Below are 24,948 nucleotides of genomic sequence, written 5' to 3'. Positions count from 1 at the left end.
CTCTTCTGGGAAGGGTATGACAGATACAAAAAGGACGGTTTACAATTGACACTGACGGGGATCAATATCCTTGCAGGCAGATTTGCTAGCTCTGTTGAGGATGGTGTAAACTAATTTAGCAGGGAGGTGTGATCAAGAGTGATAGAGCTTAAGGATGGGCAGTTGGTATACAAGTAGATGCAGTATGTAGTCAAACTGAGGAAGGACGAGCCGGATGATAGGGCAAAATTGCAGTCAGTAGGATGAGTTGAAGTGTAACATGGGGGCAAAATTGAAAAAAGTGCTGAATAGAGGACTGAAGGTGTTATATTTGAATGCATGCAATATAGGGAACAAGTTGATGATCATGTAGTGCACTTGGTCTTTAGGAGTGAGTCATAATTTGAAGTAGCAAGAGAGAGGCATAATTGCAAGGCAAGAGCCATTTTACAGGAACAAGTCACAGTGAGAGCACATTCTATTTAAGCCAATAAAAAGGAAGATGCAAGTGGAACAGCCATTGTTGGAGTAGACTGAAGTTGGAGCATGAGACTTTGACATAATAGACTTGGGCAAGCGCAGACCAAGGTTCTAAGAAAGTTTCTAGTAAGTTGTTTTTTTTCCTCTTTCTTTGTCTGTTAGCTGACAGTGACTCCAGAGTTAGAGGTACATTCTTTGTGTGAGATGTGGGAACTCTGTAAGATCTCTTGTCTCCATAATAACTAATCGGCATGGTGTATCAAGCTGCAGCTCCTTGGAGACCATGTTAAGGAAATGGAGCTTCAGCTCATATGGGTGAATGAGGAGGTAATAGATAAGAGCTACAGGGAAGTACAGGCAGTCCCCAGGTTACGTACGAGTTCCATTCCTGAGTCTGTCTTTAAGTCGGATTTGTACGTAAGTTGGAACAAGTACATCCGGTATTATTTAGCGTCAGTTAGTCAAACGTTTGTCTTAGTATATAGTATATATTTTACCTTACTATGCATAGAAAGCACTTAAGAAACGTATGTAGTCCAATAATTAAACTATAATTATTAAACCACTGTGTTGCTTAGTAATAATTGTAGCTTTCATCGGGGCAAGGCCTTTCACATGCTCCATTATTCTCACTTTATCCGTTATCCTTTAAAATTGTTCCGATCGTTGACCGACTGTAGCCTAAAGCTTTTCCAATGACCAATAGTGTTTCACCTCTTTCCAAACACTTTATTATTTCCACTTTATTTTCAGTCGCGATCACTTCCCATCAATGGAACAGAAACACTGCGGGTGGCAGGTCCTGAGCTCCGCTGGCTCCCGAAGTCCACTGGGTCTTAAGGACCACCGCACTGAGACAGGCTAAATGGGACAAGTGGGAGCTGTGCTGGGTTTGGGTATTTGATCCTCCACAATGTTCCGCATGGGAATTTAAACTGGAGGTGGCAGTGTTTTATTTTAAGAGGTCGAGTTGCAAGCTCAACATCAACCCGGCACGAATGGTACAGGAGTCACTGGATTGACATCAACCCGATACAGGAGTGGTCTTGTCACTGGATGGAACTTGAGCCCGGCACTGATCTCACTGCGCCACCAGCCCACCGGAATGGGGGGTGAGGGGCGGGGGTCAGGGTGAATCTTACTAAGAAAAATTTAAGCCAAAGTTAAACACTCAACACAGCGTCAACAGCAACAACTTAAAATGGCGGACGGCATTCTCCTTCCTTGGTTCATAAGTACGAGTTGTCCATAAGTCGGACATTCATAACTCGGGGGCTACCTGTAGTCACCTCTAAGTTGCAGGAAGCAAGTACCTGAATGACTGTCAAGAGAGGAAATGGGAATAGGCAGCCAATGCACAGTACTACTGTGGCCATTTCCCTCAATAATATTTGGGGGGGGGGACTGCCTACTGGGAGAAGCTGTTGTAACTGGGTTTCTAGCAGTGAGTCTGTCTCTATGGCTCAGAATGGAATGGGAGAGAAGAGGAGTGCAGTAGTGATAGGAGATAGCAGACAGAAGATTCTGTGGATGTGGGGGGAGAAGAGCCTGTTTGGTATTTTCCCCCCAGGTGCCAGGGTCAAGGTTACTCAGATCGTGTCCACAGCATCTAAAGGTGTAAGGCATATATGTCAAACTCAAGGCCCGCGGGCCAAATCCGGCCCGCGGTGGAATTATCTTTGGCCCACGAGATAATATCTAATTACTATTAAAGCTGGCCCCAGTAATCGAAGCGCCTTTGGCGTATGATATGGCTAATGCTGAGTTTATTCAGGTACCAGGTTTTCAGGGGTTTTAGTATTTATTCGGCAGTCTTGCTCGGCAGTCTTCTTCATAAGAAACGGAATTTGTAAAGTGAAACACTTTGTAGTTATAGCATAGACCGAGACACATGAGAGCAGGCTGAAAAAACGGAGGCAACGAAAGCTGCGTTCGCACGCGTCCGACCGATCCGGCCCGCATGAAGCTGCATTTTGCTCAATCCGGCCCGTGACCTAAAATGAGTTTGACACCCCTGGTGTAAGGTAAAGAGCCAGAAGTCCTGGTACAAATTGATACCAAAGACCTAGGAAAAGGGAGGAGATACTGAAGAAAAAATACAGGGATTTAGGTAGAAAGCTAAAAATCAAGACCTCCAGGATAGTAATCTCTGGATTGCTGCCTGTGCCATGCACCAGTGAGGGTAAGAAAAGGATGATTTAGCAGATGAATGCGTGACTGAGGAATTGGTGCAGGGGTCAGCATTTCAGATTTCTGAATCACTGGGATCTCTTATAGGGAAGGTATGACCTAAACAAAGAGGATAGATTACACCTGAACTTGAGAGGGACAGTTTCCTTGCAGGCATGTTTGCTAGACCTGTTGGAGAGGGTTTAAACTAATTTAGGAGGAGAACGGTAATGAGCACAGGACTGAAAGTGTTATATTTGAATGCATATAGTATATGGAATAACAGATGACCTTGTGGTGCAGTTCGAAATTGGTAGGTATGACGTTGTGGGCATCACTGAGTTGTGGCTGAAAGATCAGCGAGGGAGTTTGTAAAATGCCTACAAGATAGTTTAGAATTGCTTGTGGTTGAGTCACTAGGAAAGAGACATTTCTGGATTGTGTGTTATGTAATGAACCAGTTTTGATTAAGCAGCATATGATAAAGGAATCCTTAGGAGGCAGTGATCATGATATGATAGAATTCACACTGCAGTTGAGAGGGAAAGGATGAAATTAGATGTATCAGTATTACAGTAGAGTAAAGGGAATTACAGAGGCATGAGACGGGTGCTAGCCAAAGTTGATTGGAAGAGCACACTATCAGGGATGACGGCAGAACAGCATTGACTGGAGTCTCTAGGGCAATTCTTTGAAGAATCACTAGATTCTGGAATGGTTCCAGAGGACTGGAAAATTGGAAATGTCACTCCACTCAATGAGAGAGGGTGGCAGGAAAAAGGAAGTTACAGGCTGACTTCAGTTGGGAAGATGTTGGACTTTATTATTAAGGTTTAAGATTTCAGGGTACTTGCAGGCACATGATAAAACGGGCCAAAGTCAGCATGTTTCCTTAAGGAAAATCTTGCATGACAAATCTTTGATATTTGAGGAAATAACAGGCAGGATAGGCAAAGGAGAGTTGGTGGATGTTGTTACTTGAATTTTCAGACGACATTTGACAAGCTACCATGCATGAGGCTGTTTAACAAGATAAGAATCCATGGTATTACGTGAAATATACTAACATGGATAGAAGATTGACTGACTGGCAGGAAGCAGAGAATGGGAATAAAGGAGTCTTTTTCTAGTTGGCTGTATGTTTCCTCCTTTATCCATAAGTGGTTCTACCTGCTCCCTAGTTATGCCCTTGCTCTTGATGTATTTATAGAATACCTTTGGATTATTTTAAATCCTACTTCCAAAGGACTTTTCATGGCCCCATCTGGCTTTCCTACTTTCCTTTTTTGAATCCTTTTCTGGCTTCTTTATAATCCTCAAGTCTTCCTAAACCTTGTGTATTTTTTTTATGACTAAATTCACCATTTTCCTCAATATTCAAAGTTCCCTTATCTTGCTATCTTTGTCCTTCTTACTAGATTATATCCATCCTGTACCTGTGGAGATGATATTTAAACACACCCCACGTGTCAGATGAGGGCTTATGCAGAAACTGATTTTCCCAATTAACTCTCCCTCGTTCCTGCCCAATGCTCTTGGAATTCACTCTGCTGGAACTTGACACTCTCCCATAAGGTTGGTACTTATCAATAGCTGTCTTAAAATGAAAGAAGTTGTGGTCACTGTTTGCTGTTCCACTGAAAGGACTGTCAGCTGGCCAGGCTCATTATCCAATAATGAAATTCAGTATGGACTCCTCTTGTTAGGCTATCCACATATTGATTTAAGAAACTCTCCTAGATGCATCTAACAAATTTTGCCAAATCTAAGGTGTCCCAGTTCATCAGGGAAATTGAAGACACCCATCACAACAACTCTGTTGTACTTTTCTGTAATCTGCCTGCATATCTATTCTTTAGTGTTTCAGTGGCTATTGGGGGGGGGGGTGGTTCTGTAGTATAATCCCTTCAGGGTGTTTGTACTTATTTTTGAGTTCTACCCAGACAGATTCAGTGGATGTGTTTGTCCCTCTAACTGCAGCTGTGAAATTGTCCCTGATTAATAGTGCAACTATCTCCATCCTTTTACCACCTCCCCTATCATTTCTAAAGCATCAAAACCCTAGAACATTAGGCATCCATTCTCTTCTGAACAAAGTCTCATGGCCACAACATCATAGATTCATATACTGATCCATGAGCTTTATTGATCAGGTCTTTCAAACTACATTTATCATCAAGGAAAATGTATGTCACCATATTGTGACTAGTGGTGTCCCACAAGGATCTGTTCTGGTGTCAACCTGAAATTATTAACCTGCTCAGTTGAGGAAAAACACCAGAGACATGAAATTACCTCTGAAACGGTTTTTATTCAGAAAGGAGTTTGCAGCCCCACGCACTTCGGGCGTAAGGTAGCCAACTCCCAATTTGTCGGTTTACAAAGGTCATACTTATACCCAAAAGCAGGGTACTACATTCGCAAATATGGTTACTGATTCAAATCCATCAATTGATTGGCTATTGCATAGCTAAGCACGCAAAATACTCGGAATAAGCATAGATGCAAGCGTAATACTTGGAATAGGTATGGACGCAAGCAAAACACTCAAAATAGGAATATAGCTCAAAATACTTTGCCGAACACATTGTCTTGTGGTCGCAAGGTTCCTCTTCTTTGTGGTTGCCACATGCTGTCTGGAATCTTATTTTATCTACCTCTTCCCAATTCTACTACACTTCCCCAATGACGTATCCTTTCCCTGATCCTGTCAACATATTTTGCTACACTTACCCCTCGCCCACCCCTTCTACGCGTACCCCTTACCCTCTTCACATTCTCACTGGGACCTCTACTTTTTGTGATTTTCATTAACGACCTGGATATGGGGGTAGGAGGGTGGGTTGGCAAGTTTGCAAACGACACAAAGGTTGGGGGTGGTGTAGATAGTGTAGAGGATTGTCGAAGATTGCAGAGAGACATTGATAGGATGCAGAAGTGGGCTGAGAAGTGGCAGATGGAGTTCAACCTGGAGAAATGTGAGGTGGTACACTTTGGAAGGACAAACTTCAAGGCAGAGTACAAAGTAAATGGCAGGATACTTGGTAGTGTGGAGGAGCAGAGGGATCTTGGAGGTACATGTCCACAGATCCCTGAAAGTTGCCTCACAGGTAGATAGGGTAGTTAGGAAAGCTTATGGGGTGTTAGCTTTCATAAGTCGAAGGATAGAGTTTAAGAAACGCGATGTAATGATGCAGCTCTATAAAACTCTAGTTCGGCCACACTTGGAGTACTGTGTCCAGTTCTGGTCGCCTCACTATAGGAAGGATATGGAAGCATTGGAAAGGGTACAGAGGGGATTTACCAGGATGCTGCCTGGTTTAGAGAGTATGGATTATGATCAGAAATTAAGGGAGCTAGGGCTTTACTCTTTGGAGAAAAAGAGGATGAGAGGAGACATGCTATAGGTGTACAAAATATTAAGAGGAATAGACAGAGTGGACAGCCAGTGCCTCTTCCCTAGGGCACCACTGCTCAGTACAAGAGGACATGGCTTTAAGGTAAGGGGAGGGAAGTTCAAGGGGGATATTAAAGGAAAGCTTTTCACTGAGAGAGTGGTTGGTGCGTGGAATGCACTGCCTGAATCAGTGGTGGAGGCAGGTATACTAGTGAAGTTTAAGAGACTACTAGACAGGTATATGGAGGAATTTAAGGTGGGGGGTTATATGGGAGGCAAGGTTTGAGGGTCGACACAACATTGTGGGCCAAAGGGCCTGTAATGTGCTGTACTATTTTATGTTTTATATACAACCCTGAGATTCATTTTCCTGCAGGCATGTTCAATAAATCCATAATAGAATAATAACCATAATATAATCAATGAAAGACCATTTCTTTTGTTCAACCAGTGTGCAAATGACAACAAACTGTGCAAATACAAAAGAAAGAAATAATAAACAAATGGGCAATAAATATTGAGAACGTGAGATGAAGAGTCAGTGAAAGTGAGTGCATAGGTTGTAGGAACATTTTGATGATGAGGCAAGTGAAGATGATGAGTGAAGTTATCCCCTTTAGTTCAAGAGCCTAATTGTTGAGGGGTAATAACTGTTCCTGAACCTGGTGGTGTGAGGCCTGAGGCTCCTGTACCATGGCAGCAGCGAGAAGAGAGAATGGCCTGGGTGGTGGGGGTCCCTGATGCTGGTCACTGCTTACCTGTGACAACACTTCGTGTAGATGTGCTCGATGGGAGGGCTTTACTCGTGATGAACTGGGTCATATCCACTACTTTTTGTAGGATTTTCCAGTCACAGCCTGGTATGGAATTGTATTTCCATACCAAACTATGGTACATCCAGTCAGTATACTACTGTAATATACTAACACACACAAAATGCTGGTGGAGCACAGCAGGCCAGGCAGCATCTATAAGGAGAAGCACTGTCGACGTTTCAGGCCAAGACCCTTCGTCAGGACTAACTGAAAGGAAAGGAATATCCAGGGATATTCAATATTCAGGAGGGATAGACAGGAAAGAAAAGGAGGTGGGGTAGCATTGCTGGTTAGAGAGGAGATTAATGCAATAGAAAGGAAGGACATTAGCCTGGAGGATGTGGAATCGATATGGGCAGAGCTGCATAACAGTAAGGAGCAGAAAACGCTGGTGGGAGTTGTGTACAGGCCACCTAACAGTGGTAGTGAGGTTGGGGATGGCATTAAACAGGAAATTAGAAATGCATGCAATAAAGGAACAGTAGTTATAATGGGTGACTTCAATCTACATATAGATTGGGTGAACCAAATTGGTAAGGGTGCTGAGGAAGAGGATTTCTTGGAATGTATGCGGGATGGTTTTCTGAACCAACATGTCGAGGAACCAACTAGAGAGCAGGCCATTCTAGATTGAGTATTGAGCAATGAGGAAGGGTTAGTTAGCAATCTTGTCGTGCGAGGCCCCTTGGGTAAGAGTGACCATAATATGGTGGAGTTCTTCATTAGGATGGAGAGTGACTTAGTTAATTCAGAAACAAAGGTTCTGAACCTAAAGAAGGGTAACTTTAAAGGTATGAGACGTGAATTAGCTAAGATAGACTGGCAAATGATACTTAAAGGGTTGATGGTGGACATGCAATGGCAAACATTTAAAGATCACTTGGATGAACTACAACAATTGTTCATCCCAGTTTGGCAAAAGAATAAACCAGGGAAGGTAGTGCACCCGTGGCTGACAAGGGAAATTAGGGATAGTATCAAGTCCAAAGAAGAAACATATAAATTAGCAAAAAAAAGCAGGACACCTGAGGACTGGGAGAAATTCAGAGACCAGCAGAGGAGGACAAAGAGCTTAATTAGGAAAGGGAAAAAAGATTGAGAGAAAGCTGGCAGGGAACATAAAAACTGACTGTAAAAGCTTTTATAGATATGTGAAAAGAAAAAGATTGGTTAAGACAAATGTAGGTCCCTTACAGTCAGAAACAGGTGAATTGATCATGGGGAACAAGGACATGGCAGACCAGTTGAATAACTATTTTAGTTCAGTCTTCACTAAGGAGGACATAAATAATCTTCCGGAAATAGTAGGGGACCGAGGGTCTAGTGAGATGGAGGAACTGAAGGAAATACATGTTAGTAGGGAAGTGGTGTTGGGTAAATTGAAGGGATTAAAGGCAGATAAATCCCCAGGGCCAGATGGTCTGCATCCCAGAGTGCTTAAGGAAGTAGCCCAAGAAATAGTGGATGCATTAGTGATAATTTTTCAAAACTCCTTAGATTCTGGATTAGTTCCTGAGGATTGGAGGGTGGCTAATATAACCCCACTTTTTAAAAAAGGAGGGAGAGAAAAACCGGGGAATTATAGACCGGTGAGTCTGACATTGGTGGTGGGGAAAATGCTAGAGTCGGTTATCAAAGATGTGATAACAACACATTTGGAAAGAGGTGAAATCATCTGACAAAGTTAGCATGGATTTGTGAAAGGAAAGTCATGTCTGACGAATCTTATAGAATTTTTTTGAAGATGTAACTAGTAGAGTGGATAGGGGAGAGCCAGTGGATGTGGTATATTTAGATTTTCAAAAGGCTTTTGACAAGGTCCCACAGATTAGTGTGCAAACTTAAAGCACACAGTATTAGGGGTATGGTATTGATGTGGATAGAGAATTGGTTGGCAGACAGGAAGCAAAGAGTGGGAGTAAACGGGACCATTTCAGAATGGCACGCAGTGACTAGTGGGGTACCGCAAGGCTCAGTGCTGGAACCCCAGTTTACAATATATATTAATGATTTAGACGAGGGAATTAAATGCAGCATCTCCAAGTTTGCGGATGACACGAAGCTGGGCGGCGGTGTTAGCTGTGAGGAGGATGCTAAGAGGATGCAGGGTGACTTGGATAGGTTAGGTAAGTGGGCAAATTCATGGCATATGCAATTTAATGAGGATAAATGTGAGGTTATCCACTTTTGGTTGCAAGAACAGGAAAACAGATTATCTGAACGGTGGCCGATTAGGAAAAGGGGAGATGCAACGAGACCTGGGTGTCATTGTACACCAGTCATTGAAGGTGGGCATGCAGGTACAGCAGGCGGTGAAAAAGGCAAATGGTATGTTGGCATTCATAGCAAAAGGATTTGAGTACAGGAGCAGGGAGGTTCTACTGCAGTTGTACAAGACCTTGGTGAGACCGCACCTAGAGTATTGTGTGCAGGTTTGGTCCCCTAATCTGAGGAAAGACAGTCTTGCCATAGAGGGAGTACAGAGAAGGTTCACCAGATTGATTCCTGGGATGGTAGGACTTTCATATGAAGAAAGACTGGATCGACTAGGCTTATACTCACTGGAATTTAGAAGATTGAGGGGGGATCTTATTGAAACGTATAAAATTCTAAAGGGATTGGACAGGCTAGATGCAGGAAGATTGTTTCCGATGTTGGGGAAGTCCAGAACAAGGGGTCACAGTTTAAAGATAAAGGGGAAGCCTTTTAGGACCAAGATGAGGAAAAACTTCTTCACACAGAGAGTGGTGAATCTGTGGAATTCTCTGCCACAGGAAACAGTTGAGGCCGGTTCATTGGCTATATTTAAGAGGAAGTTAGATATGGCCCTTGTGGCTAAAGGGATCAGGGGGTATGGAGAGAAAGCAGGTACAGGGTTCTGAGTTGGATGATCAGCCATGATCATACTGAATGGCGGTGCAGGCTCGAAGGGCTGAATGGCCTACTCCTGCACCTATTTTCTATGTTTCTATAGTAAGAGATTTGAAAGTAGTGGGGGGAGGGGAAAATGTGAAATGATAGGAGAAGACCGGAGGGGGTGGGGTGAAGCTAAGAGCTGGAAAGGTGATTGGCGAAAGTGATACAGAGCTGGAGAAGGGAAAGGATCCTGGGACAGGAGACCTCGGGAGAAAGGGGGGGGGGGGAGCACCAGAGGGAAATGGAGAACAGGCAAACAACTAAATATGTCAGGGATGGGTAAGAAGGGGAGGAAGGGCATTAACGGAAGTTAGAGAAGTCAATGTTCATGCCATCAGGTTGGAGGCTACCCAGCCGGTATATAAGGTGTTGTTCCTCCAACCTGAGTTTGGATTCATTTTGACAGTAGAGGAGGCCATGGATAGACATATCAGAATGGGAATGGGACGTGGAATTAAAATGTGTGGCCACTGGGAGATCCTGCTTTCTCTGGCGGACAGAGCATAGGTGTTCAGCGAAACGGTCTCCCAGTCTGCGTCAGGTCTCACCAATATATAAAAGGCCACACCGGGAGCACCGGACACAGTATACCACACCAGCCAACTCACAGGTGAAGTGTCGCCTCACCTGGAAGGACTGTCTGGGGCCCTGAATGGTGGTAAGGGAGGAAGTGTAAGGGCAGGTGTAGCACTTGTTCTGCTTATAAGGATAAGTGCCAGGAGGGAGATCGGTGGGAAGGGATGGGGGGGATGAATGGACAAGGGAGTCGCGTAGGGAGCTATCCCTGCAGAAAGGGGGGGGGAGGGAAAGATGTGCTTGGTAGTGGGATCCCTTTGGAGGTGGCAGAAGTTACGGAGAATTATACGTTGGACCTGGAGGCTGGTGGGGTGGTAGGTGAGGACAAGGGGAACCCTATCCCGAGTGGGGTAGCGTAGGTGTTCAGCGAAATGGTCTCCAGGGAATATACTGTAATATACTTGTCATTCTTGCCCATAATATCCTAGCATTAAAATGCATATTGCAATCCTTCCATCTGATTCTGTTTATTACTTTGCCCTGCTTGCCCTTACTGGTCATGACATCTACCATCCTCTCAATCCTTGCACTTTCTGACCTGGTGCTCTCGTTCCCAAACCCCCTGCCAAAATAGTTTAAACCCTCCTGGCCCAGATATAGGTTTCCTTCCCATTAAGATGCAACCTGTACCTCGGGTACAGATCACCCTTGCTCTGGAAGCCATTCCAACGATCAAGAACCTGAACCCTGCCCCTTGTACCAATTCCTGAGGCACACCCGTGTTCTATCTTTTATTCCTGCCCTGGCTAGCACATAGCACCAAGAGAAATCCAGATTACTGCCTTTGAGGTCTTGCTTTTCAATCTTTTTACTAACTCCCTATACTCATTGCACAGAACCTCTTCCCCCTTTCTACCAATGTCATTAGTGCCAGTGTGCACCATGATCTCTGGCTGTTCATCCTCCCCTTGAGGATGTTCAGCAACTGCTCTGAGACATCCAGACCCGAACACCCTGGAGGCAACACACAATCCTTGCATCTCTTTCACAGCCACAAAATTTCCTATCTGTCCCCCATCAAATCTCCTATCCCTCTTGCTCTGTCTGAACTTGCCTTTCCTTGCCTTGCCAAAGTGTCAGAGTTGGCCAAGGTACCACTAACCTGGCTGCTGCTATGCTCTAATAGTCATTCACTCCCAGCAGCATTCAAAAGGTATACCTGTTCCTGAGGGTAATGGTTATAGGAAGGTCCTGCACTGATTGCCTACTCGCATAATCTTTCCTTGATCATCCATTTATCTGAAGCCTGTACCTTGGCTGTGACCACTTTAAGTAAAAGCCCTCAGTTTCCTGGATGATCCTGAGTATGTAAGACTCCAGCTTCAGTTCATTGATCATGGGATTCCCTCACTTCTTACATCTTGCAGTAGGAATATTCCACTGCCCTAATTCTATCCTGCCTATACTGAATTAAGGACTAAAGATGAACAACTGCCACAGCTATCGACTTGGCAGCACAGCAGATTGGGCAGTTGTGCTCATGAATATGCACATTTCAGATAATTATATTATTATGGCAGTATTTACCACCCTTTTCGTTGCTGTGCCTGCCAAGGCTAGAGCAAAGCACAGCAACAATACATTGCCTGCTTGCATTCAGCCTTACCTGATCGAGTGGACTATTGCATCGACTGACGCTAAAGACTAACAGTATTTGTTTTATATTTAGATATTCCATCTAGTTTTCCATTTGAGAGTTTTAGTAAACAACCCAGTTTGTCCTAATATTTATTGTTTTCCTTTCCCTTAAAACCTTGTTCACATCAGAGTCTTCAGTTTCTCTCCCTGACAGCAAGTCTCAAACACACAGAGGGCCCAGCAGAGAGAGAGCAGCTGACCTTGGCCCTAAGATTCATTGGTCAGGTAGGGGACAAGCTACAGGCAGTTGAATCTGTTTTAGGTGAAATTACTGAAGCAATGAAACAGAAAATCTTGTGCCTACAATCCCAGTCTCATCTGGAGGAACAGGTATCATCCCTTACCGCAGCTGTTCAACAGTTCACGACAGACAATTGGAATCAGGTGTCTGTGATTTCCACTCTCTTGACCACCATCTACAAATTCCCTGTGACAGTCAGTGTGAGCTGACAGCCATTAGTGCTCTCAACAACGCAATTCAGCAGTATCTGGCCACGTCAGTCCCACTCCTTCTGTCTCGCAGGCCGTCTATTTCTGCTGCCCTAATGCTCCCACTCCGTGGTCCAGAGTTGACTCCCACTGTTGGGCCACCACAGACTCGCACATCCATAGAAGGACCAAGTATTCCACGACCAGGCAGAAACCGACATTTTGTTGCAGAGTTAAGTAGGGTTTTTGACCTTCCAGTACAGGGTCAGGAAACTGCCCACTGTCTCTTGGACCTGCACTAAAGCAGGGGTCAGTGAGGACCTATGCAGTTAAACTCCGCAAGCTTACAGTTGAGACTGGGTGGAACGAGAGATCTCTCATCGCTGCTTTCCAGAATGGACTGAATGCAGGGGTCCGGCATGAGATTGCTATCCATGACAAGCAGGATAGTCTGGATGACCTGATGAATCTGGCTATTTGAGCTGACAACCAGGTAACTGAGTGGCGCGGGGAAAGAATGCTTCCCATGCGCTGACTGATTACTGTCTTTCCTTGCTGTCTCCCTCACCAGTCCACAGAGGAGCCTATGGAAGTGGAGTGTATGCGCCTGTTTCAGGAGGAGCAAGAGCAGCACAGTAGAACAGGTTCCTGCTTCAATTGTGATTCAGGACATTTCCACTTGGCGTGTCCCAGGCGTTCAGTAAAAGAGGATACCTGTCAACAGGGAGGGGAGTCTGATGGTTCGGTTCTTTCTGCAGTTCAGCTTCCCCTAATTGGACAATGCGTACAACTTCCTTACCGTGAGGGTCTTGGACCCATGAACTTAATGTGTTTATCGACTGTAGCTGGGAATCTAATGGACACTTCTCTAGATCAAAGATGAGGCATTCTGACTCTGGAAATAAGAGGAATGGTCAATGTTAAGGCCCTGGACAGCTGACTTCTGGACACTGGCCAGATCCACCTTTCCACCCAAGCCCTCCAACTTGTGCTCGAAGGCAATCATTGTGGAGAACCACCACTGGTGCTTGGTCTCCCTTGGTTATCCTGACAACTCACCAACCAATTGGTTTCTTAAAGAACTCCCAAAAGTGAGGTATCGGCATTCCTGTCTACCTGTTTGGATCTAGCTCAAGCTCCATTCCATGAATTCCCTCTTGTGTCAGCTAAGGATGTTGACCTGTCTGGGATTCCAGCTGAATATGCCAATCTTCTTGAGGTCTTCAGTAAAGGGAAGGCCACCTCTGTAGCCCGCACTGGCCATAAAACTGTGTCATAGACCTCTTACCTGACACTTGTCTTCCCGGGACCAGCTGTTTTCCCCCTCTTGTCCTGAAACGACCATGGATAGAGAAGGCCAAGCACCAGCGGCAGTTCAAGTGGATCAACCAGACAGTAGGAGAGTTGTTCCCTATTGTTGTGTTCAAGAACAAGTTGGAGGGTTCTGTGGAAAGATGGATCTTACTGATGCCCAGTGGTCAACTATCTAAGCCCTTGATGTCGATACTTTCTCTCTATTTCTGAGAAGGAATGCTTTATTTTACAGCTAGAGAGGTATCAATGATATTCCTGTTTGCCCTGGAGTCAGTAAATGCCTTGGCGTTCCTGGGTCTGAGACCCACACGACAAGGAAGCTGGGCTATCACACAATTAGAGAAGCTGACGGCAGGGAGAACCAACCCAGCAGATCTCCCCTTCTTGCTGATGGGTATCCTCTTTTACTGGGCGCTTGGGACATGAAGCCTGGAAGTGTCCTGGATCACTGTTCTGCACTGATCTCATTCCTCAGACAGGTGCATGTGCTCCATCTGCATAGCCACCCTCCGTGGACTGGGTACTGAGTGATGACAGACGGTGATCACAAAGCTCAGGATATTCTTTCCCTGTGCCACTCAGTGGTACAGTTGTCAACATGAATCAGATCATCCAGACTGTCCTTCTCATCTCAGATGGCAATCTCGTGCCGGACTCCTGCACTCAGTCTGCCTTCCAGTGCAGTCATGAGATGTCTCTCATTCCACTCCACCTCACCCCAAGCGTGCAGAACTTTATTACATTGCCCCTCACTGTCCATCTACCTTAGTACAGGTCCAGGAGTCAGTGGGCAGCCTCCTGACCCCATCTTGGTAGATCAAACTCTCCTTGCCTTGACAACAAATTGCCGAAACGACTGGGCTGTGGAGGAACCTTGCTCTTGTAGAGCATTGAACAGGTTGAATGAGGGTCAATCTAACAGGTTAACCACATATCCCAGACTATGAGCATCATCACTGAACCAACTAGACTGGGCTTTTTCTGTCAGATCACGTTGGTTAATAAAATTCCTGCAGCCGTCAGGATCACCGGAGTGTCTGCCTGGTGGAGGAATCCTTGGTTCTAGTCTGAATGTGGGAGTTGGGATATTAGTAGCTGAGGTTGATGGGGCAGTAGAAAAAGAGGACCTACAAATGAGACTGGTATGACCAAAGCTGCTGAATTGCATTTGTGAGAGCAGTAATGGCTGTCACCTAATGCTGGTTGTCAGCTGTAAGGTCCTGGACTACAGGTGTGAGAGCAGAAATCGTTGCCACCTGATTCTAGTTGTCTGCTGAACTGTCACTCTGAAGGCTGATACCCATTCTTCCAGCTGGGACTGAGCTTGTATCAAAATTATCCATCGCATTGCTTCAGTCGCTTTTCCCAACATTGATTCTACTGCTGTAACTGCGTATATTCATGTGCATATGACACTAAACAGTAATATACTGTTTAGTGTCATCTGCATTACTACATGCATCATGTTCAAGTTTATTGTCTTTCAACTGTATACATTTTATACTGCAAAACAAAACAAGGTTCCTAAATCAAGGTTCACAACACAAACACAAACTCTCGCACAACACAAAGTAATATCAAAATACACAAATCATAAGGTGCATTTATGGCACAGATTAATAAGTAAATAGTATAACACTACCAGCGCATCATATGTAGTGAGACCTCAGTAGTGGCAGAGAGTTCAGTAATCTCACAGCCTAGGGAAAGAAGCTCTTTCCTATCCTAACAGTCCTTATAGTACTGTAGTTCCTCCTGCCCTAATGGCAGAGGGTCAAAGAGATTGTTGGACGGGTGAGGAGGGGCAGTGTTGACTGGTGGAAGAGAGACCCTGATAATCCCCTCAGCAGCCTTTGCAATCCATAGTAGGGGCTTGCAGCCTTGCAATTCCCACATCAGATGGTGACACAGCTGGTCAGGACATTCAGAATGGTGCTCCTGTAAAAATTGGTTAGAATGGAGGAGAGCGGAGTTTCCCTCGCCTCAGTCTCCTCAGTAAGACTTTCTTGACTAAAGTGATGTTGAGAGACTAGGTGAGATTATTTGTTATGTGCATGACTAGAAACTTGGTGTTTCTAACTCTTTCCACAGAGGAGCCACTTGTGCTGCACCTTCCTAAAGTCCGCAATCATCTCTTTAGTCTTATTTACGTTAAGACTCAAGTGCCAGCCACTCAACCTCCTCTCTACACCATCTCGTCACCGCTGTTAATGTGGCCAACCACTGTGTCATCAACAAACTTGATAGTTTGGTTTGTATAGGTGCAATGAAAAATTTGGTTGAAGCAACATCACAAACACATATCATCTCATTCACAGAAAAACATAAATGTAACTTGTTCTTAATTTTTACAACAAAGAAAACGTAGATTGTTGTGCAAAGTAATCAAAGTGGTCATAGTCGTGTAAAGATATAGTGATTAGGTTTGTGCCAGTTGGTTCAAGAACCAAATGATTGAAGAGAAGTAGCTGTCTGTGAACTTGGTGAAGTTGGACTTCAAACTTCTGTCCATCCTGCTAGAAGATGGCATGGCATGGGGATATATTTTGATGGATGCTACCTCCATGAGGCAGCACTTCCTGTACATATTACCAATAGTAGGGAGGGATGTGCCATGATGTATTGGGCTAAATCTAATACTCACTGCAGCTGTTTACATTCCTGCACATCTGATTGAGATACCAGACCATGATGCAACTAGTCTGGATGCTTTCAACATTACATCTGTAGAAGTTTTTTTAGTATGTTTGGTGATAAGCCAAACCTCCTTAACCTCCTAAGAAGGACTAGTGGAATTGAATGTGCTGAGAGGGTGAGAGGCAGCCTTTCCTTTCCCTTGCCAGAAAGAGATGCAGTGCTTCATGATTCCTTTTGTAAGGTTAATTATTTCAATCTTTGAAAAAAAGATTTGTTAACAAAATAACAGGACTCAGAGCCTTTTCTTTTATCTTGAGGTGGCAAGTGTCTGAACAGAGAATAAGAAAATCTTAGGCTTTTAATGTGTTTATTGCAAGCATGTTAGTTTTCTTAGTTTTGCTGTTTTCTGTACTATTTATAATTAAGGTAATTTAACAATGTCAGAAGTAGGGGAATTGTTTGTTGTTTGATTTGTAAAATGAAGTACAACCATCACAGTTAGCCAGTAGCACAATCTATTAATTATTTTAAATAAGAATTTAAAAATCAGCATTTTAAGAATGACAGCAACTTTGATGACAAAAACAAAATTAATTATTTCAGGTCATTGATGATTTTGTCAAAATGGTCATCAATTAGCATTAATTCTGTTTCATCACAAATGCTGCTTGATTTGACAGGTATTTTTGTCACTTACCATTCTTATTTCAGATTTCCTGAATCTGTATATTTTGCCGTTATAACAAAAATGTAATTCATTATTTTTTCTCTTTAAGGAACACTTTGACATGCATGAAAGATGGCTCAGCTGTACTACAAAAAAAGTGACAATGCACCATATAGAGACCGAATTTCTCTTCGCATTGTGAGAGCAGAATCTGAACTCTCTCCTGCAGAGAAGAGTTACCTAAGTGCTGTTGAAAAAGGTGATTATGCAAGTGTCAAGCAAGCACTTGAAGAAGCTGAAATTTATTTTAAAATCAACATTAATTGCATTGATCCTCTGGGACGGACTGCACTCCTCATAGGCATTGAAAATGAGAACTTGGAAATCATTGAACTTCTTCTGAGTTTCAATGTGTACATAGGGGATGCTCTTCTACATGCCATCAGGAAGGAAGTTGTTGGAGCTGTTGAATTACTATTAAATCATAAGAAACCTAGAGGAGAAAAGCAAGTAAGTTACTTGAAATATGAAGTGTTGTGTAAGTGACATCTGCAATCTTCTAAGTATATCAATTATCACACAGCATTATTTTCATTTTACAGTTTCTTTGTTGTACAAGTGCAATTCAAGTACTGAGAATTTTGAATTTATATTGGAAATTGCACTCAGTGGCCTCTTTATTAAGTACCTTCTCTATCTAATAAAGTGGCTGCTGAGTATATGTTCATGCTGTTTTAGCCCATCTGCTTCAAGGTTTTATGTGTTGTGCATTCAGAGATGTTCTCCTGCACACCGCTGTTGTACTGCATGGTTATTTGAGTTACTTTTGCCTTCCTTTCAGCTGAACCAGTCTAGCCATTCTCTTCTGACTTATTTATAAGCTGTTTTTACCCATGAAACAGTCACTCACTAGTGTTTTTTTCCACTATTCTTTGTAAACTCTAGAGACTGTTGTACATAAAAATCCCAGATCAGCAGTTTCTGAGATACTCAAGTTACCCTGCCAGGCACCAATAATTATTCCATAGTCAAAGTTACTTAGATCTCATTTCTTGCCAATTCTGATGTTTGGTTTGAACTACAACTGAACCTCTTGACCATGTCGGGATGCTTTTATGCACTGAGTTGCTGCCACATGATTGGCTGATTAGATGTTAGCATTTAATGAGCAGGTATCCAGGTGTACCTAATAAAGTGGCCACTGAGTGTACATAGTCTAGTTGTCATCATTTGACATACGCAATTTTTTCAATATACATAGAAAGTAGATTGAGCTCTGATGCAACAGGTAGGCAATGAAAACATAATAACACAGAAAGGAAATTAAAAAGCTAATAATTACATTCAAGATAAATGGGATTAGTACTTAATTGTCAGCTTGGGTTAAAGAGCCTGTTTCTATGCCCTTTGGCTCTAGATTTTTGATACAAGTTTTAATAAATTATTCATTTGAAATTATTTAATGGACTTCTGCTTTAGATCATCAGCAATATCCATACTTTTAGTCTACTACACAATTGCTGTGTACACAGGAACAGGCCCTTTAGTCCATGATTTTATACCAAACTAATTAAAATGATACCTAATTAAGCTAATCCTTTCTGCCTGCACGCGGTTCATATCCTTCCATTTGCTGCATATTCATGTGCCTGTCTTGTTTTTGTTTTGTGTTCACTTATTGGGAATACGGAGGAATGTAAGAATAAGTACTTTCAATAATAATGGTGCTGAATTTCTTATCTTCACCCTTTCTCCATTTCTGGATATTAGGAAGCACTAAATGGCATTAGGGATAACACATTTTAGTATATCAACATGCAAGTTACTGGTTATCTCTGACGAAGGTTCTTTAAAAGAAAATTGAAGGAAAGATATTGCTCTAGAAGGAATGAACCCCCACTATCTTCACCATTCCCTTTTCTTGCTTCTAGCAGGACATGCAAGAGCCTGGAAACCCACACCTTAGTGTGCAACAACAGCTACTTCCCGACTAAACCGGAACCGACTAAAAATCCTTAATAATACTCTTATTTCCCTCAACTTGCACTAATGCCTTTGTTTATTTTTTGCTTATTTTGTTATGTCAGTTATGTAAACTATATTTTGTTATGTATTATATACATTGTTAATTTAAGTTTATGTTGTATGCTTGTCATGTTTGTAATGTACTATAATGCAGCTGCAAAAAGCTAATTTTCATTGCATTTATAACCTGGTTATGTACATATGCCTATGAAAATAAATTAGAACTTGAAGTATATATATTCCATTATTAGGCCAAAGTAAGAGGATATCAAAATGTAAAAGGCAGACAGTAAAATTGAGTGGTATTGTTCGACAGTAACAGACGTAGTATTAAATATTTTGGATGCAATGATTTCTGTTCCTTACCCACTTACCAAACCGTTAAGTGTATTCAAGCTTATTTTGCACATTTAGGAACTTGGCCTCATAGAAATTCCTCATCAAAGCTTAAAAATCCTTTTGAATTTACCTTCTACTGTCCTTACAGTCATACAACAATAATGGAATTACCAACTAATTCTAATAATCAAACACTGGCATTTAGCCTACTATAAACACAAAGACAAGGAAGCCACCACAACCTCCCCCACCCGCATCCCTTTGAGAAACTTTTGGCTAAGTCTACTGTGTCCATAGTCGACTGTGGTCTCCTCTTCTCCACCCTAAGCACTCTCCACTTAATACGTTGCTTCAAATAGCTCAAATGCTTTTCTAGACTAAATGTGTTCAAACTGCATTTGAATGAACCAGTGTAACTTGTTTCCATCATTGCTCGATAGTGTGTTCTTTTTCATTAGTGCACGCAGAAATAATGGCCCAGGATCTCCTGAAGCCAATTATCTCATAGAGATCTCTGAGTTGATGTATTTTCCCCACATCTCTCATGATCTTTTTTTCTGAGGTGACAAAAGCATTACAGCATCAATAACTTGGATTAGTCAGGCAGGGGCAAGGATTACAACCTTTAGTCTTCCCTTAACCAATGTATCAGCACTCCTCCACATTGAACACCATCTGGAATAAGCACAGGTACTAGCAAGGACAGAATATAATTTTTGCTGGGAACTTCATTGTTCAATATTAAAATGGCTGGCATCAGTGACTCAAGTGATACTACTGTTTAGAATATAGCAATGTTTTGGATTATACAACAAGTGGTAAGAGATAATGAATAAACCTGCTTTGAACACATTATTAACAATCCAACTGCTACATACGCATTTGTCCATGATGCCAACACCACGAGCAATTGCTGCAGTCCTTGTGATGAGGAATTCTTCACTGAGAATATCTGTCATCATCTACTTTGCATTACGTGACTTTAACATTGTGCTAAATAGTATGCAAAACAGATCTACTAATTCGGATCTGTATATCAGGAGGCTCTAAACATAATTGAAGCACAATTGTAGTCACAATCTATGATTTCAAGGTCAGTATATCTTCAATCTTTCGAACAAGTTAAGAGCAGTGACATTTATTTGACCATGTTGAAGATTGCCTTGGTGTGTTTCACCCAAGAATATTGGGACAGATGCAGTCAGTCTGTTGCTGATCATCAATAAAGTGTGGAATGTGTTTCTGATAGGCATAAGAAGGTCACAGTCTAGGAACCCTGTTGCAAGCACCAGCGAGATCATAGCAGCCCACTTGAATTGTACTCTATTCACGTCCATTTACTCACTCCAGTGGACAGTAGCAGCAGTTTGTGCCATTGGCACAAGCAGCAACTGGCCAAGACTCTTGAAATCACCTTATAAACCCACCACCTCTACCAGCTGAAAGACAATGGCAGCAAAATAGTGAGATCACCACCACCTGGAAGCTCTGTGTTGCTTTCGAGAACACAGGCCACCTTGGCTTGGAAATATTTTAACCATTAGTACACCATTGTTGGGTCAACATCTGGATCTCCTTCCCACTTTGTGGGTATACTTGCACCTCAGGGACTGCAGCAGTTCAAGAAGGCAGCTCACCAGTACCTTCTCAAGGACATTTAGGAATGACCAATTACATGCTGGCTCAGCCTGAGAGCCCCACATCCTATAAGTAAATAAAATAAAACTTTAATATGGCTGCAGTATATCTAGCAAAAGGTTAGCTGTGGATTTTGGAATTTAATTATTTCAGCCCCAGGTGTCATTTGCAGGAAATCCTTTGAGGATTGTCCTAGATGTAGAAATCACCACTATCCCATCTATGACCTTCCTAGGTACAAATGGAGAGTGCCTTGAGACCTTTTTATCAAAAGAGTAGAAGAGAGATATTTGTCGATATTTGAATTTTTAATCCCAGTGGCTACTTCTAGCTGATATGAAACAATACGTACATGCATATACACAGCAAAACTTGAACAAATTTAGCTGTGGGCTGATAAGTTGACATAACATGTTTTTAATGGGAAATAGTGTCCATCTTCAACAAGGATATACCAATATCTTCCATTGATATTCATTGGCATTTAGCTTCATTCCATTGCCTTTTAACAAACAGTTAACAAAATAATCACTTATTGTCCAGAAAATTAAAGCAAGCAAGCACAGTGGCTTTAGGAAGAAATCTGAACCTGAGTGTTTTCCATCATGTCACTGACTTCCTTATTGCCCAAAACCTTTTCACTTACTAGAATAGTATAAAATAGTATAGAACCTTATTGCCTTTGCTCAAGAAAGCAATATGGTGGCGCTAATCAAGACTGTGCAAAACAGATATTTGCAATGCATGTGGTATGGCTTAATTGAAAAAAAATCCCCAAATTTACATATGTTCCAAAACATGTCGGGGATTGGTGGCGTTATAGAAATATGTCTCAATCTGTACTTTATGTCTATACTTGGTGGTCTTGATTCCTCTCTTAATAGACAATAGGTGCAGAAGTAGACCATTCGGCCCTTCGAGCCTGCACCGCCATTCTGAGATCATAGCTCTCTTAAGATTCAATCTTCTCTTGCAGTATGCTTTGGTGTCACTGGATCTGTAGGCAGTGTCACGAGCTTTGAGCAGGTTCCGTAACTCATTCATCTAAGGCTTCAGTTTCGGGAATATCCTGATGTTTTTGGTAGTGATGACATTCTCTAAGCAGAAGTTGATGCAGCACATAACTGTCATTGTTTATTCCTCTAAATCAGTGCCTGAGTCATGCGTAGCCTGGCGTGCAAACAGACTCTCGAAGTCAGTACTCTCAAAGCAATCTTGAAGACTGGAGGTGGCTCTTTCAGGCCATACCGTCACTGCCTTGGAGGTTGGTTTCTCCTTCCTTACCAATGGTCTATATGCTGGGATCAGATGTAAAGACAAATGATCAGATATTCCCAGATTAGGACATGGGAAGGCTCTATATGCGCCTGCAATATTGTGTTATTACCCATTATTCCTACAAATCAGAAATGTGATAGAATAATCAGCATTTCTCTTGAGAAGCACAGTTCCAGCGTAAAGGCTGATTTATACTTGTGCGTACGGGCGACGCCATGACCCTAATTTTCACTTCTGCGTCGCTGTATGCCGTAGCGAGCATGCATTGGTGTGCGCCAAAACGCTAGCTGGCGGTGGGGTTTCTATGCCACTGTGTTGAGTTTCTTCATTAGAGACATGGACGAGGAGATACATTTCAAACGTTTTCGCATGTCGGCAGGTAGATTTGACGATTTGGTTCATCTATTTTGTATCAGTGTACGCATAGCCTACAATCATGGTGGAGAAGAAGCAACCGGAAATGCGTAGGAGGAAATGCCATGCTACCAAGCAGACCACTCAGTTGTTGAGGTCTGTGTCGCCGCGACGCATGAGTAACTTTTCTGGAGAGGTGCACGTTACCCTACAGCTTAGGGTACAGCGTAGGTACGGCTTAGGGTACGCGATACCTACGGCGTAGATGCGACGCACAAGTATAAATCAGCCTTAAGTCGAAAATCAGTACCACTCAAGTCAGTGATGTTTTCTTAATCAGCATTAAATCCATTTGCTATAACGTGATTGCAGTGAGTTGAGTACCATTTACAAAATCCATTGTGGTAACTTGACAGGTGTCTGGGTAGAGTACATCCTGCAAGTCGTCTTCTTGGTAATGGATCCATTGTAAAGCATTTTGAATTACATTGTATGAAAAGTGATCTATAAATAAGATACTATTTTTATTATTCACTGTCACCAGGTCTAACTACTGGAAGTCTCCACCTATATCACTGATATTATCATAATTGAATGTACTACAGCAATTCAATGAGCTGATTGACCACATTTTCACAAGGAGAATTGGGAGCAGGTAGTAAATGCAGGCCAAGTTCTTCAAACAACTCTTTCTGATTATATTTCTTTGAGTTATTTCTGCAAGTTTAATCAGATAAAAGCATTAGACTATCTGTAATAACAGAATTTGTGTTACCTTTCAACTGACACAACTTGGGACAACACAGAATTGTGATGAGTATGTTAATCTTGGATGCAAAATAGATCAGCATGCCAAAACTTTCTTCTCCACTGATATCAATGAAAGATGTAATAGGTTGAAAATTGACTACTGAACACTTATCTCGATTAGCACCCAAATTCATCCTAACTGGTTCAAGTAGTCATATTAATTGTGCTTTCCTTCCACATTCAATCATAAAACAGAAAAACATCTTGAAAATCCATGACCTAGAATCACCTGCAGTTATGCTCTGCAAGTACTGGGACAGGAATAATCGAGACCTCTTATAGACCAGCTTGTGTTCTAGGGAGAAAGGATAACCTGCATGGCCAAAGATAGGTTTGCTACCAAGCACAGAGAGGTCATGATGCTCTGAACCCATTGAAGTGTTTGGATGAAGAATATAAAAGCTACAACAAAAAAAATGAGAAGGTTTGATTAAAAGTGAGAATACAGGCTGAGAAATGGATTTCTGTGGCAGAAGGGACTTCCTTTCTTGGTTTCTTGCCCTAGTCTAGAAAGAAAGCCCCTTGTACCATTATTAATCACTTTCTCAGTCTATATTCTCACTTGTAAAACGTGCTATGATGAGTAATGATTGAATCCTAGCAGAGGATGCCATGGAGGTCCTTGAGATGAGGTTCCAGTATGTGGTACAATATGGGATCACAATATTATATTTCCCAGAAAAGGAATCCCATATTGTTATCATCTGTTGCATGAGGAAAGTACAGTGGATTCCAGTTAATCGGACCATTGGTTAATCAGGGAAGCTGCTTATTTGGGACAATTCTTAAAGAACAAAAACTAATCAAGAAAATAGATGGGATTCCCTTAATTTATTTGGGATACTATGCTGCTTAATTGAGACAGGAGACTGATGTCAAACAGTTTCTAACTAATGTCACTTGTGCACTTGCATGGCCATTAGACACTTCACCATGCTTTCAGCAAACCATTTTTAAATAGTGTAAATTGTTTGTGTTTGTGTTCAAAAAGCAGTGATTTTTGTCACTGATAATTGGTAAAAAAATAAGAACTACTTTGCTCACTGTGGTTTCAAGCATTCAGGATTGGAGATGCCAGAAAAGGCTGGGAGTGAAAATGAAATGATTTCACTACTTCAGCAAGTTAGAAACTCAGATATCAACAATCATTTTGAATGTTACAATAAAAATGAAGACTTGGAGGATGTAATGGTTGAAAGCATTATATGAAAGCAGTTCATTAACTGTACTAGGTATCTGCTGAATTTGTTTATTGACAGTCAATCAAAAGATTGACTTATAGTGTTCTAACTTGTTCTGTAATTCCTTTAAATACATAATTTGTTACTCTGTTAAATAGTAGTTTGTTCATTTTATACCTTTTTAACTATTTCCATGAAACTTCAGCTAACTTAAGCAGCCTTTTAATTGAACCAAAATGTACTGGTTCCAATGTGTCCCAATTAACAAGAATCAACTGTATCAGATGATAGCCAAGAGATGCTGTC

At 42.2% G+C, this 24,948-nt stretch overlaps 1 protein-coding gene across 3 annotated transcripts in view; it reads left to right on the top strand.

Annotated features, from left to right (window-relative positions):
• The window catches only part of LOC140726919 (short transient receptor potential channel 4-like), a 101,985-nt gene that overhangs the window by 39,681 nt on the left and 37,356 nt on the right, over positions 1-24,948 (top strand). For 2 of the 3 annotated variants that reach the window (XM_073043919.1, XM_073043921.1), the window contains exon 2: positions 17,127-17,527. In XM_073043919.1, the coding sequence (XP_072900020.1) occupies positions 17,150-17,527 (378 nt within the window). In that variant the 5' untranslated portion in view covers positions 17,127-17,149. Of the gene's footprint in view, positions 1-4,046; positions 4,204-17,126; positions 17,528-24,948 lie in introns of all 3 variants that reach the window. The other variant, XM_073043920.1, reaches the window with a different exon arrangement.

Source organism: Hemitrygon akajei, chromosome 4 (assembly GCF_048418815.1).
Source record: "Hemitrygon akajei chromosome 4, sHemAka1.3, whole genome shotgun sequence".
Classification (NCBI taxonomy): domain Eukaryota; kingdom Metazoa; phylum Chordata; class Chondrichthyes; order Myliobatiformes; family Dasyatidae; genus Hemitrygon; species Hemitrygon akajei.
This window is presented reverse-complemented; position numbering and strand designations above follow the sequence as displayed.